Here is a 25,241-nt window from a genome sequence, read left to right as displayed (position 1 = left end):
TCTATAAACCTTCTCCAATCCTACAGCCCTTCTGAGACTTCTGCACTCCTCCAACTCGGGACTCTTGCCCTTCCTCGATATCCGACATTCCATCCCCGATATCTGGCATTCCTTCTCCGGTGGCCGTTCCTTCAGCTGCCTGATCTGTGAGCTTTGATATTTCCTCTCTCAACTCCACTTTTCTCTCTCTGCGATTCTTTGTAAAGCCCACCTGTCCCTTCAGCCTGCTGGGAAAGGAGGGTTTGAGTTATAAACAGAGGCTGTATGGGCCGGGGCTTCTTTCACTGGAGCATAGGAGGTTGAGGAGTGACTTTATACAGTGCGAACCCCCGTATCCGTGGAATCATTTTCTGCAAAATCAGTTACCCATGGTTTCCCACGGCCTGAACATTTAAAAGGGAGCGTTCCAGAACCAAGGACCAGTGGGCTGCTGGGAGGGTATGTTTCCCATTTAAGTGAATGGGTTCGCGACGATCTGTGGTTTCGGCCTTCTACAGTAGGTTCAGGAACATATCCTCCCGCGCATGCAGGGTGGCTACTGTGGATGTTTATGAAATCATGAGGTGAATGGTAGTGTCTTTTCCCTTGGGTTGGGGATTTCAAAACTAGGGGGCATATTTTTAAGGTGAGAGGAGAGAGATTTAAAAAAGACACGAGGGGCCATTTTACACAGAGAGTGGTTTGTGTGTGGAATGAACTTCCTGAGGAAGTGATGGATGAGGGTACAGTTATAATGTTTAAAAGACATTTGGATAAGTACATGAATAGGAAAGGTTTGGAGGGATATGGGCCAAGTGCAGGCAGATGAGGATAGTTTAGTTTGGGATTATGTTTGGCATGGAAAGGGTCTGTTTCTGTGCTGTATTACTCTATGACTCGTGCTGGTGGATGAAAAACCCCCTCCGTTTCCAGGGTTCAGCTCACTGTCAGAAAAATCAGACACATTGCAGATTTGATCCAGTTCTGCTTCTACAGTTCTCTCATGAGCAGTTGCTCCTATTGTGGTTTCAAGAACTGGTGACATAAAACAAAGTGTATGCTGGAGAAGCAGGCTTGTTCTCCTTAGATTAAGGTGAGATTCATTCGAGCTGTTCGCCAGCATGAAGGGCTTCAATGAAATAATTAAGGAGAAACTGTTCCAATGGCAGGATGTTTGGCAATCTGCGTGGACGCAGTTAAGTTAATTTGGCAACAGACTTCTATTTCTCACATAGTTGTGATCTGGATAACACTGCTTGAATGGGTGGTGAAAACAGATTCAGTAAAAACTTTTAAAAGAGACTTTAATAAATACTTAAAAGGGAGACATTTGCACTGGTGAGGGGAAAGAGTGGGAGAATGGAATCAATGGATTAGGACAGGTACAAGAGTCAAATGGCCTCCTTCAGTATTGAAAGATTGTTAATTCGATAACAACAATGAACAGCAGTGTGAAGTTGTCTTCGTAAGTACAGGCCCTGAGGAAAGTAGGATTTTGAACTTTTGTGTCAGTAAAGCTTTATCTTTTAGCCAAAATGAGAATGCAAATTAGTGAGCAGCTGTTCCAGTTGGGTCCGGGAATTGAAAGCAATACATTGGGGGATATCGAATGTCGAGTACTAGTCCTGACCTGGCACAGCAGATTTGAAGACAGTTAGAGAAATGTCAGGGTTTTAGGATCAGTTTCAATTGGTTGTGGTGTCTCATGTTTATTTATGTTGGCATTTTCATGGTTTTTCATTTGTTCCAGTTTGCAAAACATGTTTGAAGTTTGTGTCAAATGTGGACAGGGTGGCTAAGAAGGTGTTCATCACACTCGCCTTCATTGCTCAGACCTTTGAGTGGAGGAGTTGGAAAGTCGTGTTGAGGTTGTACAGGACATTAGTGAGGCCTCATTTAGAGTACTGTGTCCAATTCAGGTCACCCAGTTATGGGAAGCATATTACTAAGCTAGACCAGGTTCAGAAGAGAGTCACCAGGCTGTTGCTGGAAGGTTTGAGTTATAAAGAGGTGTCCAGGCTGGGGCTTTATTCACTGGAGTAGGTTGACATATGACCTTATAGAGGTTTATAAAATAGTGATGGTATAAATAGGGTAAATGGTGGGTGCCTTTTCCCCAGGATAGGGGGATTTCAAGACTAGGGGCTGTATTTTCAAGTTGAGAGGAGAGAGATTTGAAAAAGACATGAGGGGCAACATTTTGACACAGAGAGTGGTTCAAGTGTGAAATGAACTTCCTGAGGAAATAGTGGATGTGGGCACAGTGACAATGTTTAAAAGATACTTGGATAAATGATGAATAGGAAAGGTTTGGAGGGTTGTGGGCCAGGAGCAGGCAGGTGGGACTAGATTTTTTTGGGATTATGTTCGGTATGGATTGGTTGGACTGAAGGGTCTGTTTCTGTGCTGTATGACTCTATCACTCTATTGAATGCATTTCAGAGTACATTAAGATAAGGTATATAAGGTAGGATAAGGTGAATTGGCCTTGATAAATTTCCCATAGTGTTCAGGGATGTGTAGGTTAGGTACAATAGTCAGGGGAAATGTAGAGTAATAGGATAGGGAAAGGGTCTGGGTGGGTTATTTTTTGGAGGGTCGGTGTGGACTTGTTGGGCCTAATGGCTTGTTTCCACACTGTATGGATTCGCATATTCCAAAATAGATTTTCATGGGCAATAGGATTGGGAAACAGCAGAAACAGATCTGTTGCCGTTGCCCCTGCATCTCACTGTGCCTTTAAGGAAGTGGAAGTGATTTCACGTGGGAACAAATGGTGCAAGAACTCAACTTTTTTCTGGAGTTTTGCTCAAATCAACTTCTGGGATTTTTGCAATACTCACACCTGATTCACACACTGGGTTTACCTCACCCAAAATGTTTCTGGCTAATTGTCATCCAACCAGGAGTGAGCCATGCCTCGGGGTTACCCAGAAGCCTCCAGGAATACAATACTAACTTTCTGGACATTGCTGCAAGCAAATCCTGAGATAATCCAGTGGGGTTGTCAAAATTGTGTTGTGCTTTCATGTTCGTTAAACACGTTTACCTATCACTTACAAAAAATATTGGAATGGGTTAGAGTGTTAGAAAATGTTTGACTAAGTGTGGCAATCAGAGAGGGCATGTGACAAAACCTCTCGGAGTATTTTCAATCCGAGTTGGCCAGCCACATTCAGCATGTACTTTCTTAAAGGGAAACTCCACATTCTTCACTCAAATTTGTTGCCTATTTGTTGCTTCGATGCATTGTTGGCAGGAAAGAAAGCATGAATATAGGGAGGCAGAGAGAGATGGGAGGTCTCCCGTGTACATCCCACTATCCAGCGATTATCCATGTACACAGATTCCATTATTGTCACAGGAGAAGTGTCGACACAGGCTGGGATCCAGCAATACAAAGTGACAGGTTGCACGACCAGGAATTCATTGCGGCAGGCAGTCAAATAATTATTGAAGTCAAAGGGTTGAAGTTCAGTTTCGCTGCATTATTTCTGTTAGTAACAAAAGGGCCACCTGAGTTTTCCAGGAGCAAGCTGTAGTGCTGACAAGGACCAGTGCAGTCAGTATCGTAAGTTGGGGCAATGCATTTTTAGGTAACACCATGGTCGGTTATACAAGAGAAAACACAGTGAAGTAGCAGAAGGGAGTCTGCAGTCATGTTGTGTAGAGATTGAGGACACCTTGCTTGCAGCCAACTTACATTTTTGGAACTTTTCTTTCTGGAAATGCCTGAGAGACCTCTGCAGTGTTTCTGGAGCTAATTCCTGGGTTTGACAGAGGAGTGTCCATCAGTGTTCCCTTGCTTCATCAAGGTGCTGCTTTGAGTCCCCTGTAGCAGAACCTGGAGGGATCTAAACCCTACACTGACCTCCGAGGACGAGGGCAGTGCCAGAGTTGGAACTGGTGGTTCTGTGAGTTGGGTGAAGTGACAGAATTTCCTCATCAAAGATGCCTTGTTACTCTCCCACCTCCTGGTGCTGCTGTGACTGGGAGTTGAGAAGGGTGTTAAAGCGAGAACACATAATGTATTTTAATGTTCTCAATGATTTTAGATGTTGTAGGCCTTGTCATAGCTCACCCAATGAAGCAGAGAATCTTCTGTCCAGTAACGCCAAGGATATTCACGTGTCCTTGTCCTCTGCAAGCTGTGGTCTCATCCACTTCCATTGCATGCTTTTCAGGAGAGAGGGCTGAATGTCAGTGATTGTGTGGCATTGTTTCAGGGTAATGTCCCTGCCATAGCTGAGTAGCTGGAGGTTTACAGAAGGAGTGAGAGGAGGTGACGCTGGTGGCATTTGTTAGTCTGTGAGGCTCGGTGGAATATTTGGATGTTGGCGTGAGTCCTGACTGTCAAGATTGTTGCTGCTGAGAGATTAATGAAAGCTTGCTGCAATGTGACAGGCTGGTGCTTCAGTGTCTCGGCATGTGAAGATGCAATCACTGACCTTGGCCACCCAACTGACATCAGATTGTGGCATTGCTGCCAGGTCCTTGTGTGATGGGGTGGGGACTTGGCCTGCCTGGACATCTGCTTCTTGTACCTTTCTCGATGGTCATCATCCATAACGGTATCCTAGCAACCACCTCCACCAATGGAAACACGACATCTCTCCACTGCCACCTGAAGCACTGCATTCGTCAGTCTTTATTCCTGTATGTGACATGGTGTTCACTTTGCAAGAATCTCCATTACATCAATCTTTTTGTGTGGCTTCTCTTAAAGACACAGCCTAACATTTAGAAGAGTAAGCTGCCCCGTCCCATGTGATTGGCAGCCAATGCTGCATGAGCAGTGTTAAAGATGTACCAGCTAAGAGTCACCACCATTCAGATCAGATATGTACACTAATATATATTCCCATTGATCTGAACAGACTTGGGCTTTGGAATAACGTCACAGAGGCTGGTATCCCATTACCTAATTTATTTACACATGAACAGTCCTTAACTTTATTACTGCCTCATTCCGAGTCAGCTATCAGAGAGGCCAAGGCCACCTTCCTATTGACCAGGAAGCAGTTTCATGATTGTGAAAGGCCCGCCCTGTGTCACTTACCTTACGGGCAAAAGTAGAGGCAGAAATCTGAAAACGGGAAAGTGAAGGAATCATCAAGCTGTCCAATTTGCAGAACAGGCAGCACTGGTCATATTGACTGTGATTTCCCTTGGGTCGGTTAGCCTTTGCAGGGATTTTAAACAAACGGTAATTAGCTTCATGTCACTGGATAAACACCCAATCCCTCAGGTAGAGGATTTATACGCAAAACTGGCAGGGGGCTGTCCTTCATAAAGCTGGACATGAGCCATGCTTACTTACAACTGCATTCAGACGAGGATAGCGTGAAGTATGCTACAATTAATACCCATGTGGGCTTGTACCAATATGCAAAACTGCCACTTGGAGGATCGTCAGCTGGTTCAATCTTTCAGCGGACGATGGGGAACATTTGGAAGATCTCCTTCAGGCCAGTATTTACCTGGATGACATTCCAGTAACAGGGTAAAATAATAAGGAGCACTTAGAGAACTTAGATATAGTCCGAGGACTTTTTCCCAAGGCAGGTGTACACCTAAGAAGGGAAAAATATGTTTTCCAGACCCCCCAAGAGTCTTTCCTGATGAAGAGCTTATGCCCAAAACGTCTATTCTCCTGCTTCTCGGATGCTGCCTGACCTGCTGTACTTTTCCAGCACTACACTCTCCACCCCCAAAGGTCCTACTTGGGCTACAGAGTTGACAAGACCAGGTTACACACTTTGGAAGATAAAGCAAGGGTGATCAAAGGTGTCCCGGCTCCAGTGTCTGTACTGGACTTATCTCTTTCCTTGGGCTGGTGAATTATTACAGAAAGTTCATCCATAACCTGGCCTCCATCCTGGTACCTTTGCATCACCTCTTTAAAAAGGGTCAGCCGAGGAAATGATTGCATTGACAAACCATAGCTTTCAGGGAAGTAAAGAAACAACTGTCATCATCTGCACCTCCATCTTCCGCCTGGGTAGCCTACAGCCCGGAGGACTCAACACTGAGTTCTCCAACTTCAAACAACCTCCCTCCCCATCCCCCGACTCCCTTCCCACTCCCTCCCCATTCTTGCCACTGCTCCCTGCCACCAACTGGATTCATTCCTCCCATTGACTAACCAGGTGATACCCTCTACCAGTCTTCTCCTGTCCCCACTTCACCACTCTGCCCCGCCACCCCCTTTCTCTGTGGATCCCCCTACACCCACCCCCAGTCCTGAAGAAGGGTTACACCCGAAACGTCGACTTCTCCACCTCCTGGTGCTGCCTGGCCTGCTGTGTACTTCCTGCCTGTCTATTTTGGATTCCAGCATCTGCAGTATTTTTGTCTCTAATCCTCTCAGGTATTGGCACACAAGATCCCACTCTCATCACCCTGAAATAACTCCACAGACTCATGAAGAAATTGGAACCTCACAGTCTCTGAAAATTGGGACGTAGGAACGTCTATCTCTTTCCTTTGGTTCCGCATTGGCCTTTACTTTTTAAGTGCCAAATGCAATGTGCCCAAAGTCTCCCCATCCCCATGCCCATTTCCTGCCATCTGCCACACGATCACAAATGAAAGATTCCATGAGTTGCTTTGAAAGTGGGGACAATATGTTTGCCTTCTGAGAGAGGTTCGGTGAGGTGTTCACACTCCCTCAAGTCGTGGGTGAGTGTGCATTGTGGGAGGGAGCTCATGGTAGAGTAATCAGGCACGGATTGTGAATATACCGAACATTCAAAATATTGTCTTCCACATAGCGTCTTTGTGAAGTCAATGGTCAGTCCAGAGTCTGAACTAAGACCATTTATGGAGTCTTGGTCAGGAATCACTCCAAAAGTTGGCAAGCGGGACAATTTCAAGTGATCTGTCCTTCGTGGTCAATCAATGACCTCATGTTCAAAATTAACTGTTTGTTTAGCAATTAAACCTGATGTAAACTTGTCTCCACTCAGACTGTGAAATATGCTTTTTTGCATAACTAAGTTGGCAATCAACAGATAAGCTCACAGCTGATTGCACTCAAACCATCCTGAGCCACAGAGACTTAGGTTGGAGAGAACTCCTCTTGGTTTTGCCTGAATTGGTTCAGCTTCCCTTCCCGCCTCCACTCCCTCATACTCTTCCCTCTCCTCCTTCTTCTCCCCCTCCACTTCCTGACCCCTCCAGCACTCTTGGCTCCTCCACTTCACTCTTTCTTCCTGTTCCCTATCCTCCTTCATCCCCTCCCCACCTTTCCTAACCCGTCCAGCCCCCTTTTTCCGCTGCCTTCTCCGTCCTCCTTCTTCCCCTCCCCAACTTTCCTGACGCCTCCAAACACCTGTTACCACTGCCTTCTCCCTATCCTCTTTTCCAGAAGCAGATATCCTCCACATTTCAGGAAGAAGCTGGAATTTATTTTGCACCTTCATCCACATCCAATGAAGTACACTCAATGTGATGTTATTGTTTGAATGTTAACATAACATAACATAAGAACATAAGAGCTAGGAGCAGGAGAAGGCCATCCAGCCCTTTGAGTCTGCTCTGCCATTCAATAAGATCATGGCTGAGATCCACTTCTCCACGCTCTCACCCGCATCCCCTAATTCCTTTATTGTTCAAAAAAAATCTATCTTAGCTTTAAAAACACTTACTGAGGTAGCATCAACAACTTCCCTGGGCAGGGAATTCCATAGATTTACATCCCTGTGGGTTGAAGAAGTTCCTTCTCAATTTGTTCCTAAATCTGCTCTCTCTAATCTTGAGGCTATGCCCTGTCGTCCAAGTTTCACTGCCAGTGGAAATGTCCTGTCTACATCTATCTTAACTATTCCCTTCATAATTTTATATGTTTTTATGAGATTCCCCCCTCAATCTTCTAAAGTCCAGTGAATACAATCCCAGTCTACTCAGTCTCTCCTCATAAGCCAAACCCCTCAACTCCAGAATCAACCTCGTGAACCTCCTCTGCACCCTCTCCAGTGCCAGTACATCCTTTCTCAAGTAAGGAGACCAAAACTGCACACAGTACTCCAGGTATGGCCTCACCAGCATCCTGTACATCTGCAGCATAACCTCCCTGTTTTAAACTCAATCCCTTTAGCAATAAAGGACAAAATTCCATTTGCCTTCCTAATTACTTGTTGTACCTGTACTTGTAACCCTCTGTGATTCATGCACAAGGACACCCAGGTCCCTCTGCATAGCGGCATGCTGCAACATTTTAACCACTCACGTATAATCCTTTTTACTGTTACTCCGACCAAAATGGATGACTTGACATTCATTAACATTGTATTCCATCTGCCAGACCTTTGCCCACTCAGTTAAAGTATCTATGCCTCTCTGCACAGTTTCACAGACCTCTGCACTTTGCTATGCCACTCATCTTAGTGTCACCTGCAAACTTTGACACATTACCCATGGTCCCCAAATCCAAACCATCTATATTGCGAATGTAGGAACAAATGAGTGGAATTTAATGCCCTCTGCTGGGGCAGGATTAGCAGCAGAGGGGTATTCATTCATGTGGAAGGGTGTGGTCTCTGTCAGCTTCTCCCCCCTGTGCTCCTGAGGCAGGTAGGGGAGGTTGGTCTCTCCTTGTTGGAGACTCGGTGTCAAATTGAGGCTACCCGGCAGCAGGAATGGGCACGGGACCCAGTACGATTGTTCCTCCTGCCCTTGCTTCCCATTACCTTCACCTCTGCCCCTGAAACTAGCAGCCTTGTGTCAGTTGGCAGTCCTGAGTCTCTGGTGGGTCAGTGACCCTATGTTGGAAATCTCACAGTATAGAGTGACGCCTCTGTGACAGTGTAGCATTCCTTCACTCCTGTCCTTCCAACAGTGCAGGCTCCGACCAATTTTCCACTGATGACAGTGCCGCACTCTGTCAGTAATGAGCATTAGACAGTGCAACACTCTCTCAGCATTGACTCTCTGACAGTGCAACACTCCCTCAGCACTGACCCTCTGACAGTGCAGCATTCCCTCAGCACTGACCCTCTGACAGTGCAGCATTTCCTCAGTACTGACCCTCTGACAGTGCAGCACTCCCTCAGTACTGACTCTCTGAGAGTGCAACGCTCCCTCAGTACTGTCCCTCTGACAGAGCTGCACTCCCTCAGCACTGACGCTCTGACTGTGGAGCACTCCCTTTGGCCTGACCCTCTGACAGAGTAGCACTCCCTCAGTACTGGCCCTCTGACAGTGGAGCACTCCCTCTGGACTTACCCTCTGACTTTTCAGAGCTGCCTCAGTACTGACCCTTTGACAGTATCATTTCTATTTTCATCGTTTGGCTTATTCACCTTCATTGCTTTCTGCCTCTTCACTTTTGTTGGGTAAAGCATTTGCTAAAGCTCACTCTTTCAGCCAGTTGTCCTTCCTCAGTGACTGTGTAACATCTGCCACTTGCTTCACATCTGCCTCTATCAAAAGCATAAAAACACTTTTATTTCTGGACACCTTTCAGTTCTGAAGGAGAGTCATAATGGACTCAAAGATTACCTCTATTTCTCTCCACACATACTACCTGACTTGCTGAGATTACTTCAGCATTTTCTGTATTTGTGTCAGATTTCTGAAAAATTTTGGTTGTATTTTGAGAGTCGAAAAGGTTTAGGGAACAAATTCAAGGGGTTCGGATTTTGGCAGCTGCCATATCATGGATGTGACAAAGGAAATCAGTCCTATGTAGAGATGCACAGAGATTTGGGGGCAGGTTTGATCATTTGATGACTGTGGGAGTGAGTTTTGGTTGAAGAGATGTAAAACTGGATCTTTATGTGCTTACTGTGAGCTTTGATCTGCAACCCGCCTTAAACTGTGTTGTCATTTATTTTTCTGACTTGAACATTCCAGCATTATTCATTCTGCTCACTATTTCCCCACCGCAAGTGTGTTTCCAGAATGTGTCATCATAGTGTATGTTCGGATAAACAGATTGCATAATCTGCAATCATGCCTGAAACCTTATTCACAAGGAGATGGATGACAGTCCTAATGCTATTCCAGTGCATCCATAACGTCAGAGCTTCCAGATGCGATGCCTTGAAATGCGTTTACATTTCCTGCAGTTGAGATTTTAAATTCAGAACAAACATTGGGCAATTTAAAACTGGTTTGAAAGAATTCCCCTTGTTTACCCAATTCTGGTTCTTTTGGTTTAGATGCATTTTAAGAAAAAACAGCTGTATACTGAGAGGCTAGTGCTGATTGGCTGTAAAGTGGATTCTGTTTGGTAGAGGTGTTGCTATCGGGAATGCAGCCATTAACGATTATTGATTATTTACTAAACTTGTAAAAAACTTTACACCAGGCAGGTCAACTCTGATTGTTTCGGATATTGCTGTGAGAAATGAGTCACCTAATTTGTTGAGTTGTAACAGGCTATGTTCTGTCTGTCAGCAATGAACTGGGCTCTGTATATTAACATGCCCAACTTCCAGCACACACAATGGTACCACACTGTGAGCATGACTGACCGTCAGAAATTTATCGTCAGCATAATTCTGCACACACTTGGGATTATTCAGCAATTGCTATCCACTTGCAATTTCTCACCAAATGATGAATACTATGGTGAGTTTTTCAAGCCTGGGTAGGTTGGGTATGTCGCTGGTTGTGAACAGTCCAAGGGAAAAACTGTTTGATGTGTTTTGTATCCAGTCTTCTGGATAAATGCATCAATAAGTGGCATCACACAGCCACTGAAATTCATATACTACATTAATCAATTGTGCAAAAGGCAGAATGTCTCTTTGGTATGACGGTAGCATACTGTTAGCAGCAAACAGTAACAATATGAGTGTTGTGGCTTGTAGACAGTAGACAGGCTTTAGAGAGTCATGAGATGAGTTACTTACCAGCTAATTTCCAGTCTTTGAATTGATTTGGTTGCCACTTTATTTAGGTGACTGGTCTGGTTTTGTTTATGGTGAATAATAAGCCCCAGAACATTGACAGTGGAATATTTATTGATGGTAATACCATTGAAATGGTTATTGTCCAGCACTCATTAATGTTATCTCCACTCAACCCAAGCCTGAATGTTGTTTAGGTCTTGCTGCTTTTGGACATAGAGTACTTCAGTGACTTAAGCATCATGAATGCTGTGCAATTATCAGTGAACATTCCAACCTCACATCTTATAATGGAGAGAAAGTTATTGATGAAGGAACTGTAAATGATTGGGCCTAAGACACCCATGTAGTGATGCCCTGCGGCTGAAATGATTGACCTCCCAAAATTATAATCATCTTCTTTTGTATTATCTTTGGCTGTAATCACTGGAGAGATTTCCCCCGATTCACATTAACTCCAGGCTTGCTGGGGATCCATGATGCCGCACTTGGTTAAGTGCTGTCTTCCTGTCACAGCAGTCACTCTTGCCTTAGCTCTGAAGTCCAGTTCTTTTGTCCATGTTTGAACAAAGCCTGTAAAGGGCTGCGTGGCCCCGGCAAAACCTAAACTGAGTGTCAAAGAGCAGATCTATTGTTGAGCAAGCGCTGATTGCTAGTACATTCCTGACAGTTGTCCTGTAGTTTCATTTCTTTTGTATGGACCTCAGAGATCTGATCTCAGCAGAAACGTCCAGAACTGGAAGTCAGTGCTGTAATCCACCCAGTCAAGAGGGCATACTGGGAGATAACCCTTCCCACCACTCTGCAAATGTGTGAGAGTAGACAGATAGGTTGGTAATTGAATTTGCCCTGCTTTTCATGAAAGGCAATACCTGGGCAATTTAACATATTTATACAATTTAACAGTGCAGTACAGCACAGGAACAGACCCTTTAGCCCATCAAGCCTGCACTGATTCCAATCCTTATTTAGACCTGCTACTTATTACCTGTGCACAGTTTCTATCTCTCTGTTCTTCTGCTGTTCAATCGTCGATGAAGGTATGCCTTAAATATTGCTAACGTACCTGCTTCCACCACCTGCACAGGCAGTGTGTTCCAGGCACCCACCACCCTCTGTGTGAAAATGTTTCCCTTCACTTCACCCCTAAATGTTTTCCCTTTCACCTTGAACCCGTACCCTCTTATAGTTCACCTTTTCACTCTGGGAAAAAGTCTCTGACTATCCACCCTATTTGTGCCTCTCATAATTTTGTAGACCTCTATCAGGTCATCCCTTCGCCTCCATCTTTCCAGTGAAAACAACCTGAGTTTATCCAAACTCTTCTCTTACCTAAAACCCTCCAGACCAGGAGGCAACATCCTGATAAACCTTCTCTGCACCCTCTCCAAAGCATCCACATCCTTCTCTCGTGAGGCAACCAGAACTGTCCGCAATGTTCCAGTTCTGGCCTGCCTAAAAGTTTTATAGCTGTAACATAACTTACCAACTTTATATTCGATGAAGGCAATCATGCATGCTAGATGCCTTCTTGATCATCATATCCACTTGTGTTGCCACTTCGAGGGTTCTGTAGGCCTGTATGCCTCGATTTCTCTGGATGTCAGTGCTCCTAAGGGTTCTGCCATTTATAATGTGCACCTGTAGATAATAGCGTTGTAAATGTTCTGAAAGAGCTTGGCTGGAACACAGCTCTTTAGGGAATATATTTTCAGTATCCAGTGCTTTCAGCTTTTTCTTGATATTGCATGGAATGAGTCAAATTGGCTGAAGACTGGCATTGTGATATTGGGACCCTTAGGAGCAGACCCGAAATGGATAATTCAGTCAGCATTTCCGGCTGAAGGTTAATGCAAATGCTGCAGCCTTGCTATATGAGGTGGTATGCTGGGCTTCCCCATCATGGTGGACGGGTGACTCTGTGGGGCCTCTTTCTCTATTAAATTGTCCAATTGCCTACCATCACTCATGACTGGATGTGGCAGAACTGCAGAGCTTAGAATTGATCTGTTGGCTGTTAGACTGTTTAACTCTGTCTATTGCATACTGCTTACAGTGTTTAGCACAGGAGTAGTTTACAATTATGGCTTCGCCAGGTTGACACCACATTCTTAGAAATGCCTGGTGCAGCACTTGGCTTGTCCTTCTGCACTCTTCATTAAACCGGGGTTGACCTGCTGGCTTAATGGTAAACATGGAGTGGTGGATATGGCAATGCATGAGTTTAGAGATTGTAGATAAGTACAATTCTGCTGCTGATCATCCGCAGTGCCTCATTGATGCCTTTCCTTGAATTGCTAGATTTGTGTAAAATCTATTCCATTTGTAATGGTAATGCCACATAACATCATGGAAGGTATCCTCAATACGAAGGTGGGATTTTGTCTCCATAGGTTCTATGCGGTGGTCACTTTTATTGATACTATCAATATAATTGCTTGATTGATGAGGAATGAGGTCAAGTAGGTTCTTCCCTGTTGTTGGCTCCCTCACTGGCTGCTGTAGGTCCAGTCTAGCAGTTATACCTTTCAGGACTCAGCTAATTGGATAAGACATGGTGCCACTGAACCATAGCTGATGGTGGATATTAAAGATGTCCACCATTAAAGTCAGGGTATATCTTGTAGCCTGGCCAGCTTCAATGCCTCCTCCATTGTTCAACGTGGAGGAGAACTGATTTGTCAGCTGAGGGGTAAGTGGTAATCAACAAGAGGTTTCCTTGTCCATGTTTGACCTGATGCCATCAGACATCATGAGGTCCGGCATCAATCTTGAGGATTTCCAGGGTAAATCCCTCCTGATTCTCTATCACTGTGCCACTGCCTCTGGTGAGTCTTTCCTGCTGTTGGGACAAGACGTGCCTAGAGATGGTGATGATGGTGTCTAGGACTTTTGCTGTTTGGTATGATTCCTTGGAATTAATTGTATCAGGCTGTTTAATGACTAGCCCATGGGGTAGCTCTCTCAATATTGACATGAAACCCTTGATTTTACTTAGAAGGAATTTGCTGGGTCAACAGCCTGTGTCTTGGTCAATGCTGGGTAGCCCATCCACTTTTATTCCCTTTTACAGAATTTCCCATGGTGCAACTGAGTAGCTTGCAAGGCCATTTCAGAGGACAAGTTAAGGGGCACCCACATTGCTATGGGTCTGGAGTCACATTGCAAATCAGATCAAGTGAGGACAGCAGAATTTCCTTCACTGAAGGAGATTGCAGTTAGGCCTTTTAAGTGGCAATTATTTCATGGTTGCCCTTAGACTAGGTTTTGATTCCAGATTTAGGAATTGAATTCTAATTTCAAAACCTGCTGCAGTGTGACTCAAATCTGTGTTCACAAGCCATTAGTCTAGGGCTCCAAGTTCATAGTCACTAAACCACAGCAAATGAAGCGCTGTTTGAAGTGTAGCTCCTGTAATGTTTTAATACAGCAAGCCCCCACAAGCATCAAGGGGAGAATGATTAAATAATCTGGTTTAGTGACATTGATTGAGAGATAAATATCGATCAGGATTTTGGGATGAAATACCCTGCTCATCTTTAAAATAATGCCTTTGTTTTGGTTTCATGTTCACCTGAGGGCAAATAGGACTTTGTTTTAACATCTCTCTTGAATCCCCTCAGACATTTATTTCATTGTATTTACTTCAGAAAGCTTAATTACAATCCCAGCTTCGACACATCACTTTAATGCATTCACACTTCTAAATGCATGACAATACCAATTTTTATAATTCCAAAAATATACTTTATTTGTAAAAACATCTCTTTATATATACATTATGTGGAGGTGCCAGTGTTGGACAGGGGTGGACAAGGTCAGATGTCAAATGATACCAGGTTGTTGTCCAGCAGATTTATTTGAAATCACAAGCTTTCAGAGCATTGCTCCATCACCTGATGAAGGGGCTACACTTCGAAAGTTTGTGATTTCAAATAAACCTGTTGGACTATAACCTGCTCTCATCTGACTTCTGATATATATATACATTGTCATAAATGCATTTTGGTTCTGTACAGTAGCACATCATAGAGTTATAGAGTCATAGAGATGTACAGCACGGAAACAGACCCTTCGGTCCAACCCGTCCATGCCGACCAGATATCCCAACCCAATCTAGTCCCACCTGCCAGCACTTGGCCCATATCCCTCCAAACCCTTCCTATTCATATACCCATCCAAATGCTTCTTAAATGTTGCAATTGTACCAGCCTCCACCACATCCTCTGACAGCTCATTCCATTCACGTAGCACCCTCTGCGTGAAAAAGTTGCTCCTTAGGTCTCTTTTATATCTTTCCCCTCTCACCCTAAACCTATGCCCTCTAGTTCTGGACTCCCCAATCCCAGGAAAAAGATTTTGTTTATTTATCCTATCCATGTCCCTCATAATTTTGTAAACCTCTATCAAGTAAACCATTAAAAACATTTGAGTTTGATTCTATTCTAACAAACCACAGTTACCTCTTTTGGGCAGATAAAATATTGAACAAACTAATAACAACGTTATTGAGAATACAAATGAACAGCTGGTTCATCTATACGTACAGACAGGGTGAGAGTGGTGGAAGAGACATGTTACGTCTTGGGAGAGTAGGCTCAGAGAACTTACTAAATTAGTTAATCAAGCTTGATTGAAAGGGTATGTAATGGTTGCACTGACGTTTATTTATTCACATAAGGTGACTCACCATTTGGTTATTCATTGCTTTAAGACTCAGAAAGAGGAATTGTAACTTATATAAGCTCTGAAACTCCAAGCTGCAGTACGCTACTTAACACTTTGAGAACAGTTGATAAGTTGTTATTCAAAGGGGAACATGGATGGGAGTAAGGGAAAGAACACATTTTATTTGCAGGAACTAAACTCTTAACTTTCTTAAAGAACCCAGCACGCATCATTCCTTCAGGAAGCAGGCCTTGCACTTTTGGAATGCCTTCCATAAGATGTCCCAAAGAGCTTTGGGAGTGTAGTTAAAGCTGCAATATAAAAAAGTACAGTAGCCAAATTACACACAGCAAGCTGTCACAAGCTGTATTCTTATCATCAAATGGGGCATGGGAGTGAAATAAATTGTCATTGTTTTTCTCTGCCAAATGGGACTAGATTACAATTGCAACATTTAAAAGGCATTTGGATGGGTATATGAATAAGAAGGGCTTGGAGGGATATGAGCCGGGTACTGGCAGGTGGGACTAGATTGGGTTGGGATATATGGTCGGCATGAATGGGTTGGACGGAAGGGTCTGTTTCCATGCTGTACATCTCTATGACTGTATGACTATGACTCTACTAAATTAGGATATCTGGTCAGCATGGACGAGTTGGACCAAAGGGTCTGTTTCCGTGCTGGACATCTCTATGGCTCCTCTTAAGCCCAAGACAGCGATGCATTTTTTGATTGACTCCTTTCCCTTTTTACTCCTGGCTTTTATTGAGATAGGCTGACAGGAGTTCCTCCAATCCTTGGGTCTCGAGTTCCAATTTTTGAAATAAACCCTCAGCCATAAAATCTTTAAGATGAAATTACAAGACGTGAGGGAATTGCTTCAGTACTTTATCCATACGCACAACCACTCAGAAAATGAAGGAAGATAGGACAGGAGAGGAAATAGCTGAAAAATTTGTTGCTGGAAAAGCGCAGCAGGTCAGGCAGCATCAAAGGAGCAGGAGAATCGACGTTTCGGGGATAGATTCCTGAAGAAGGGCTTATGCCCGAAACGTCGATTCTCCTCCTCCTTTGATGATGCCTGACCTGCTGCGCTTTTCCAGCAACACATTTTTCAGCTCTGATCTCCAGCATCTGCAGTCCTCAATTTCTCCCAGGAGAGGAAATATGTTTATAAGTTCTGTCAAATCCAGCGGTCTTAAAAATCAGTTCTTTTGAGTGACAACTATTGAAGTAGTGTCCAATAACAGTATGAACTGTGAGCTAGGCCCAGTAACCTCCCTTTTTGCAGAAAAAAAGTAGAACTTCTTTCTAGCCAGCAACTTGGAGACAGAGTCAGAGATGGAGGGTGAAACAAAGAACGGTGGATGCTGGAAATCTGAAACAAAAACAGAAAATGCAGCAGTAACTCAGCAGGTCTTCTGGGGAGAAAGCAGAGTTAGCGTTTCAAGTCCAGTAACACTTCTTCAGAACTATCTCTCCACTGATGCTGCCAGACCTGCTGAATTTCTGCAGTAATTTCTGTTTGTGTTTCAGAGTTGGAGGGTGCTAGGCACATTGCTGTTGCAGCCTGGACACCTATTATTCCTCTGGAAGTCCGACACTAACTGACCGGGAATCCTAGAATTATATACGTAAGCAATTCAGCAATCTCTGACACAGTCATAGAGTCATAGAGATGTACGGCATGGAAACAGACCCTTTGGTCCAACCTGTCCGTGCCGACCAGATATCGCAACCCAATCTAGTCCAACCTGCCAGCACCCGCCCCATATCCCTCCAAACAGCCTGTTCAGCCTCTCCCTGTTGTTCAGATCCTCCAACCCTGGCAACATCCTTGTAAATCTTTTCTGAACCCTTTCAAGTTTCACAACATCTTTCCGATAGGAAGGAGACCAGAATTGCTCGCAATGTTCCAACAGTGGCCTAACCAATGACTTGTACTGCCACAACATGACAAAGTCATTGACAAAGATAAACTAGACAGGCAGGAGGCTGGAAGAACACAGCAAGCCAGGCAGCATCAGGAGGTGGAGAAGTCAACGTTTCGGGTATAACCCGCCTTTAAGAATGAAGGGTTTCCTGAAGAAGGGTTATGTCCGAAACATTGACTTCTCCACCTCCTGATGCTGCCTGGCTTGCTGTGTTCTTCCAGTCTCCTGCCTGCCTACTGTGGATTCCAGCATCAGCAGGCTTTTTTGTCTCTATGTGACAAAGATAAGCGTTTACAGTGCTGATAGCCCATCTCAGGATACTAATTGGAAAGTCATTAAACATCAGTGAGCTTTACCTTCCCCATCAGAGTTTCCATTATGAGTCAAAGAGGCCACTGTCAACCATTAATGTCCATTCTAACAGTTTTCCTTTTGTCCAGAGCTGGCTGGAGACACACAAGTTGTTTCTAAGAATTTTGTGCTTGCTTTAGCTGGGCTGTTCTGATAATGCGGAGACTTGAAAAGTTGCTGGAAATCATTTGTTCATTGGTCATTTTAACATTGTCCGTTTTTGAAAGAAACTAAATGTATAGAAGGGAATTCTTGTTCATGATTTTCCTTCATGCCCACTGGGAATGACCGGAATGTTATATATTTAATTCAGTGCCATTGGCTATGAAATAAACGTTGACTCAGAACTTGTATACAGAATAAAATCACTGGAGAGAGTGAACAGTTCTTATAGGCTTGGTGGTTGAAGATTACGTGGGGTTGCTGTTGTGGAGATATTTGATGGAAGATGATTCCAAATATCAAAGAATGATACACACCCAGGATTGTATGAGGGTGGAGAATGCTCTATCAACCTAATGGATTTAAAGGTTCCATGATTCTATGTCAGAGAAGCTTTGTGAATGTAAATTATCAAAAGGAGTTATTGCAGATTGCAGTTTTTATGGAAGGTAAGCGAAAGAAAATAATCACTAAATAAGAATGTTACTTATTTCATGGTTTGGATTGAGACTTTCATTTTGAACATAGAACAGTACCGTACAGGAAAGGGCCCTTCAGCCCACAATGCTGTGCCGAACATGACTCAATGCTAAACTAATCCCTGCTCTCTGTCATTGGTCCATATTCCTCCGTTCCTTGCATATTCATGTGTTTATCTAAAAGTCCATTAATTACCCCTAATTTTTAGTTACCACTTTAAATTATGAGTTAACTATTACAGCTATAAAAATATATAAGGTGTTTTGGGTGTTATTCATATTGATTTTCCATGTGTGACAAATTTCTGAAGTCCCATTGTGGCGTTCTGTTGCTTTCCAAAGCGATCAAGAATTACAAGGTGAAGCCAGTAACTGAAATAAGCAGAAGAAGTCTTCTGTTCAGCCATTGCAACATTCTTTCAGGTGTACAACAACAAGTAGTATTTATATAGCTCTTTAATGTAGTAGATGTCCTAAGACAATTCCTAGAGCAGTAATGAGAACAAAAATTAACACCAAGCCCCATTAAGAGATATTAGGGCAGGGACCAAAGGTTTTAAGGTGTCAAGGTAGAGAGCGAGACTGGAGAGGAGGTCGGGATTTGGGCAGGGAGTTACCAGCACCCAGGCTGAGGCAGCTGAAGGTACAGCTGCCATTGGTGAAGTCGGGAAAAGGTGGAAGCCAGGTGAAAACCACGAAAGGAGCCCACTGCCACATCAATGCTCCACCCACCCCTTCCCATGACCACCACCTGCCCCAAGTGTAACAGAGCCAGCAGTGGTTGCACTGACCTGTACAGCCACCTATGGACTCACCCTGAGAGTGGTAGAGAGTCATCCTCATCTACGAGGGATCACCAACAACGATGATGATTAAATTAAGGATGGACAAGCTTCCTGTTGAAGGTGTAGTCTGTACTATCTGATCAATCTTTGACATGGAAATGGAATGAAAACCTACAGTAAAAAAGAGATGGAGATTCCAAGGGTCTAATTCCATTGCTGTAGTTAATTATCAAGTGAGGTACTGGATAAACATCCTGTCATTCTGTTGGTCAGGAGTAATTTGCTACAGGCGAAGTTGCCAGAAATGACAAGCTGTTTTTGTGTTCTTTTGTTTGTGTAGAGATTTTCACACGTGGAAGTGTTTCTGTTGAAATGAGCTCCAGATTTGCCATTGCAGCCATGTGATTTGTTTGCACCTTACCTCAAAGGCTACAACACCCTTAATTGTACAGGGAGAACTTGTGTTCCAAACAGCTACAACAGATAGGGCGAAGAGGTTTGGAACTTGATGGGTCAAACCTAAACTCTGCTGTCTGCTTGTGAATGACGATACATAATCAAACAACTACAGCAGGAGGGGGCTCCACAAATATCCTCACCCACAATGATATGGGACCCCAGCACATCAATGCAAAAGATAAAGCTGTAGCATTTGTAGTCATCTTCAGGCAGAAATTGCTTAGTGGGTCATCCATTTTGGCTTCCTCCTGATGATCCTAACATCACTGATGTAAATCTTCAACTAATGCAATTCACTTCACATGATATCAGGAAACAGCTGAAGGCACAGGAAGCTACCGATGTTATGGGCCTTGACAATATCCCAACAATTGTACTGAAGACTGATGCTTCAGAACTAGCCATGCCCCTAACCAAGCTGTTGCAGTACAGCTACAACACTGGCATCTACCTAACAACGTGGAAAATTGTCCTGATGTGTTCTATACAAAAAAAAGGACAAATCCAGTCCAACTAGTTATCAGCAGTAGCCTGCAAACTGACAAGGGTCACTCAGCTCCCAACCTCATTACAACTTCAGAGCATCCATGGTCAAAAGCGCTGAAGTCAGAGGTGAGATGAGAGTTCGATGTACTTGATATCGAGGTAACATTTGATAGCTCAACTCGATCAATGTTACTCAGAGGGAAAACTCCTTGTTGGTTGGAATCATACCTAGGAAGGGGATTGTGATTGAAGTCAATAATTTCAGCCCAGAACTCCCCAGCGTAGTGTCCTAGGCTACTTTCTCAATAAACTTCCTTCCATCATTAGTTTAGGAAAGTGGATGTTTGCTGACAATTGCACAGTATTCACCATTCACACCCTCCTCCAATACTGCAGCAGCTTGTGTTTGTAGTGAGTTCCACATTCTCAGCGCTCTCTGCGTAGAGATGTCTTTCCTGAATTCCATATTGGATTTACTAGTTCTTATCTTGCGTTGGATTCCCCCCTTTAGAAAGTATCTTTTCTATATTCACTGATTTCATAATTACAAAGAGCAGGTCACCTCCACAGTCATCTTTACTTAAGGGAAAAGATCTCCAACATGATCAATCTATCAGATAACTATCATCTCTTGACCTCGATGTAATTTTTTAAAAACCTTTATTGCATTTTCTTTAGTGTATACTGTTTGTAACATACAGGTCAAAACTTTCCTCAGTTTCCCAAGTGTGTTCTAATCAAGGTTGGCAGAGGCCAAAGCTATGAGCAGTGTTACTCATATCATCTGACCAGGGCTGACAGAGATCAGGAATCTGCAAGTGCTCTAAGTGGGATGTAACCAATGTAAATGTTGGCCAGAAAATTATACGGCAGATGCTAAAAATGTGAAATACCAGCAGGAAATGCTGGATACACTCAGCAGCCAGTGTGAATCAGCTGGGTTCCAGTGGAACCTGAACTGTAAAACCTATTTCTATATTCACTGATACTGTCCAACTTGATGTAAATTCTAGCATTGCTGCAATATTTTGGGTAGTTATTAGACAGAAGAACAGAATTCAGGATGCGCGCTAATAGTGTAATTTTGAGAAGAGTTATCATTAACCATACAAATCCTCCCTACTTCTCTTTACAGGCAAAGTTGCCATCAAAAAAGAGGAACTTCAGAAATATCACAATCGAGATACCTGGTTCCCACTTCAGCCAGTGGATGCTGACTCCGAAGTTCAGGTGAGTTCAGTTGGGTAATAAGTGGCAGACCCATAATAAGAGCCACATTTCTGTAGCACCTTCCACAACTCCAGGCCATCTCATAGAGCCTTACAGCTACTGAAGCACTTTTTGAAATGCAGTCACTGTTTCAATGTTGGAATTGCAGCAGCTAATTTGCACACAGCTAGCTCTCACTACCTGCCACGTGATCGTGACCAGATCACCTGCTTCTGGTGATGTCGGATTGAAAGAAAAATATTAGCCTCAGACACCAGGGAGAATTGCCCTGCTGTCTTCTTCTGAGACTCAGTTTAAAGCCATCTAAAAGACAACAGCTTTGACAGTGCAGCAGTTCCTCGGCCATGCATTTGTGAATCATGTGAAATATCAACCTAGGATCAGGAGTCGTCTGTTTGGCCTCTCCATCCTGCTCCACTTTTTAAAAAATAGGGAAGGTTTGGAAGGATATGGGCCAGTAGCTGGTAGGACTAGGTTAGTTTGGGATTGTAGTTGGCATGGACTGGTTGGACCGAAGGGTCTGTTTTCCTGCTCTGTGACTCTATGATCTATGCGGTCTCACCAGTGCTCTTTGGTTGATCTGAATGCAACCTCTAACCCATATGCCTTTCACAATTCATAACTTTTCACCAAAAATATCTATCCACCTCCACCTTCAAAATATTCAACGATCCTATTTTCATCACCTTTTCAGGATCTCAAGGTTCCACATGGTAGATTAATTAGTAAATTTAGGTCACATGGGATTCAGGGTGAGCTTGCCTATTGGGTACAAAATTGGCTTAAGAGCAGGAGACAGAGAATGGTAGTAGAAGGTTCCCTTTCAGACTGGAGGCCTTTTCACCAGTGGTGATCCACAGGGTTTGGTTCTGGGATCGTGTTTATTTGTCATTTATATAAATGATTTGGATGTTGAAAGGGTTCAGAAAAGATTTACAAGGATGTTGCCAGGGTTGGAGGATTTGAGCTATAGGGAGAGGCTGAATAGGCTGGGGCTGTTTTCCCTGGAGCGTCGGAGGCTGAGGAGTGACCTGATAGAGGTTTACAAAATTATGAGGGACATGGATAGGATAAATAGATAAAGTTGTTTCCCTGGTGTCGGGGAGTCCAGAACTAGAGGGCATAGGTTTAGGGTGAGAGGGGAAAGATATAAAAGAGACCTAAGGAGCAACTTTTTCATGCAGAGAATGGTACGTGTACGGAATGAGCTGTCAGAGGATGTGGTGGAGGCTGGTACAATTGCAACATTTAAGAGGCATTTGGATGGGTATATGAATAGGAAAGGGTTTGGAGGGATATGGGCCGGGTTCTGGCAGGTGGGACCAGATTGGGTTGTGATATCTGGTTGGCATGGACGGGTTGAACCAAAGGGTCTGTTTCCATGCTGTATATGACTCTATGGCACTATGACTCTATGAGAATGTAAAAGGCATGTTTGCAGATGCCACCAAAATTGGTGGCATGGTAGATAGTGAAGAAGGTTTTCTGAGATTACAAAGTGATCTTGATCAAATGGGTCAATGGGCTGAAAAATGGTAAATGGAGTTCAATTTGGATGAATGTGAGGCATTGCATTTTCGTACAGCAAACACGTGCAGGACTTATACAGTAATGGTAGGGCCCTAGGTAAGGTTGTAGAACAGAAGAACCTAGGGGTTCAGACGCATAATTCTTGAAGTTTGTGTCACATGTAGACTGAATGGTTAAAAAGGCACTTAGCACACTTGCCTTAATTGCTCAGTCCTTTGAGTATCGGAGTTGGGAAAATATTTTGAGGTTGTACAGAACATTGATGAGGCCGCATCTGGAGTACTATGTCTAGTTCTGGTCACCCAGTTATAGGAGGGATATCAGTAAGCTAGACAGGGTTCAGAAGAGATTTACCAGGATGTTGCCAGGTGTGGAAGATGTGAGTTATAAAGAAAGGCTGGATCGTCTGGCTGGGGCTGTTTTCACTGGAGCATAGGAGGTTGAGAGGTGGCCTTATAGAGGTTTATAAAATGATGAGGGGTATAGATTGGGTTAATGGTAGGTGTCTTTTCCCTATGATGGGGCCTGTCAAGATGAGGGGGCACATTTTGAAGGTAAGAGGAGAGAGATTTCAAAAAGACATGAAGGGCAAATTTTTTACACAGTGGGTGGTTCGCGTGTGGAATGAACATCCTGAGGAACTGGTCGGTGCGGGTACAATTACAGTGTTTAAAAGACATTTGGATAGGTACATGAATAGGGAAGGTTTGGAGAGATATGGGCCAGGAGCAGGCAGGTAGGACTAGGTTAGTTTGGGATTGTGGTTGGCATGGACTGGTTGGACTGAAGGGTCGGTTTCCATGCTCTGTGACTCTGTGATCTATGCGGTCTCACCAGTGCTCTTTGTAAATGAACATTTGCTCCAGTTTAGAGGCTGAAATGTGAACCTACAATCTTCTATCTCAGAGGCAGAAGAGCTCTCCACTACCAGCTATGCTTACACAGCTGATGCTATATATAATAAATCTGAAATCCTGCTATTCTCAATTGTAGTGACAAGCAACCGCCTTCATTTGCACCTTGCTGTTCCATCAGTGGGAGAAGAGTCACATTTGCAGAGAGAGACTTTAAGTCCGGTGGGATCAGGTTTAATTGAAACATTCAAAAGGGAGTTAAATTGTCGTCTGAAAAGGAACAACATGCATGGTTATGGAGAAAAGGCTGGAAAAAGGCACTCAGTGAATTGTTAATTCAGAGAGCCGGTGTAGACATAATGGACTGACTGGCTCCCTCCCGTGCTGTAACAATTTCTGCGTTTTGTCAGTGATATCCACATCCACATCTAACTCTGAAAAAGATCATGGCCTAGGAATTTGGAGTGTCTATCATTGGGTGTTTTGAGGAAGTGTTATGGGAAAGTTCAGGGTGAAGAGAGGTGAAAATGGGATTGGGGTTTGGGAGAGAAGGTTGGGGCCTTTAGCCTGAGATCCAGAGGAGTACTCCTGTCGTCCTGGCTCCACATTCAGATAAAGTTACCTACCTTCTGCTCGATAGCTGCTGCTAGTTTGTCCCAAGTGCAGCTCGTGATGCCACTGTCTCTGTCAAAAGGAACCTGTATTGCTGTGGAATCTGAAGTTGGCATTAGAATCCTAATTTTCACATGTAAGCACAGTGACAACTGCTCCTGGGGTAGTGAAACAATATCGCTTGAATGACCTGATTGAGAAAGGTGAACTTCTAGCTGGAGCTGTTGACCTACTTCCTGCCTGCTATTTTGGGGCCTAATAAATAATAATGCCTGAAACGTCAATGCTACATTACTCAGTTTCTAGCACACTGGATGTTAAGAGTGACGGAGTGTTTATTTTTAACATCTCCTCCGTCAATACAGACAGATTTACCAGTTCTCTATATAATCTGCTAATTCCTGTTTCGTGGTAGTCTATCATTGCTGAGAGCAATTTATGAAATGATGTTTCTGATGTGAAACCTTGGTTAATGGTGACAAATATATGACAAAATTACACCTCTGACACTTGCAGCTCTACCTCTGATTAGCATTTGAGCCCAGAGCTGCTGTTAATGGGAAGGGGGAGCCATAATTAACACATCACCAGTATTACTATATGGTTGCACAGAATTATGTAGAGTTTTACAGCACAGAAAAAAAAAGCCTCAACTCCATAACTCAATCAGGTTTCACAAATGCATACTTCCACCCTACACCACTTGACCCTTTTGACTGAAACAAACAGTGACGGTAGGGCCAGGATAAATTTCATTGTTGAGTGCAAAGTGAGTTTAGGGCAGTCACCAGGTTGTGAAGTTGCAGGTAAGAGCACTCAGGTGAGCTGGCATCTCCAGGCCTAGTCCCCTGCAGG

General features: G+C 43.7%; 1 protein-coding gene across 1 annotated transcript in view; it reads left to right on the top strand.

Moving 5' to 3' along the window:
• Positions 1-25,241, top strand: part of rasa3 (RAS p21 protein activator 3) — a 186,659-nt gene that overhangs the window by 113,966 nt on the left and 47,452 nt on the right. Inside the window, exon 4 of the mRNA XM_043691244.1 lies at positions 21,296-21,390. Coding sequence (XP_043547179.1) covers positions 21,296-21,390 — 95 coding nt within the window. The remainder of the gene's footprint in view (positions 1-21,295; positions 21,391-25,241) is intronic.

The sequence above is a fragment of the Chiloscyllium plagiosum genome, chromosome 6, assembly GCF_004010195.1.
Source record: "Chiloscyllium plagiosum isolate BGI_BamShark_2017 chromosome 6, ASM401019v2, whole genome shotgun sequence".
Classification (NCBI taxonomy): Eukaryota; Metazoa; Chordata; class Chondrichthyes; order Orectolobiformes; family Hemiscylliidae; genus Chiloscyllium; species Chiloscyllium plagiosum.
Note: the sequence above shows the minus strand (reverse complement) of the source record. Positions and strands in the feature narration are given on the sequence as shown.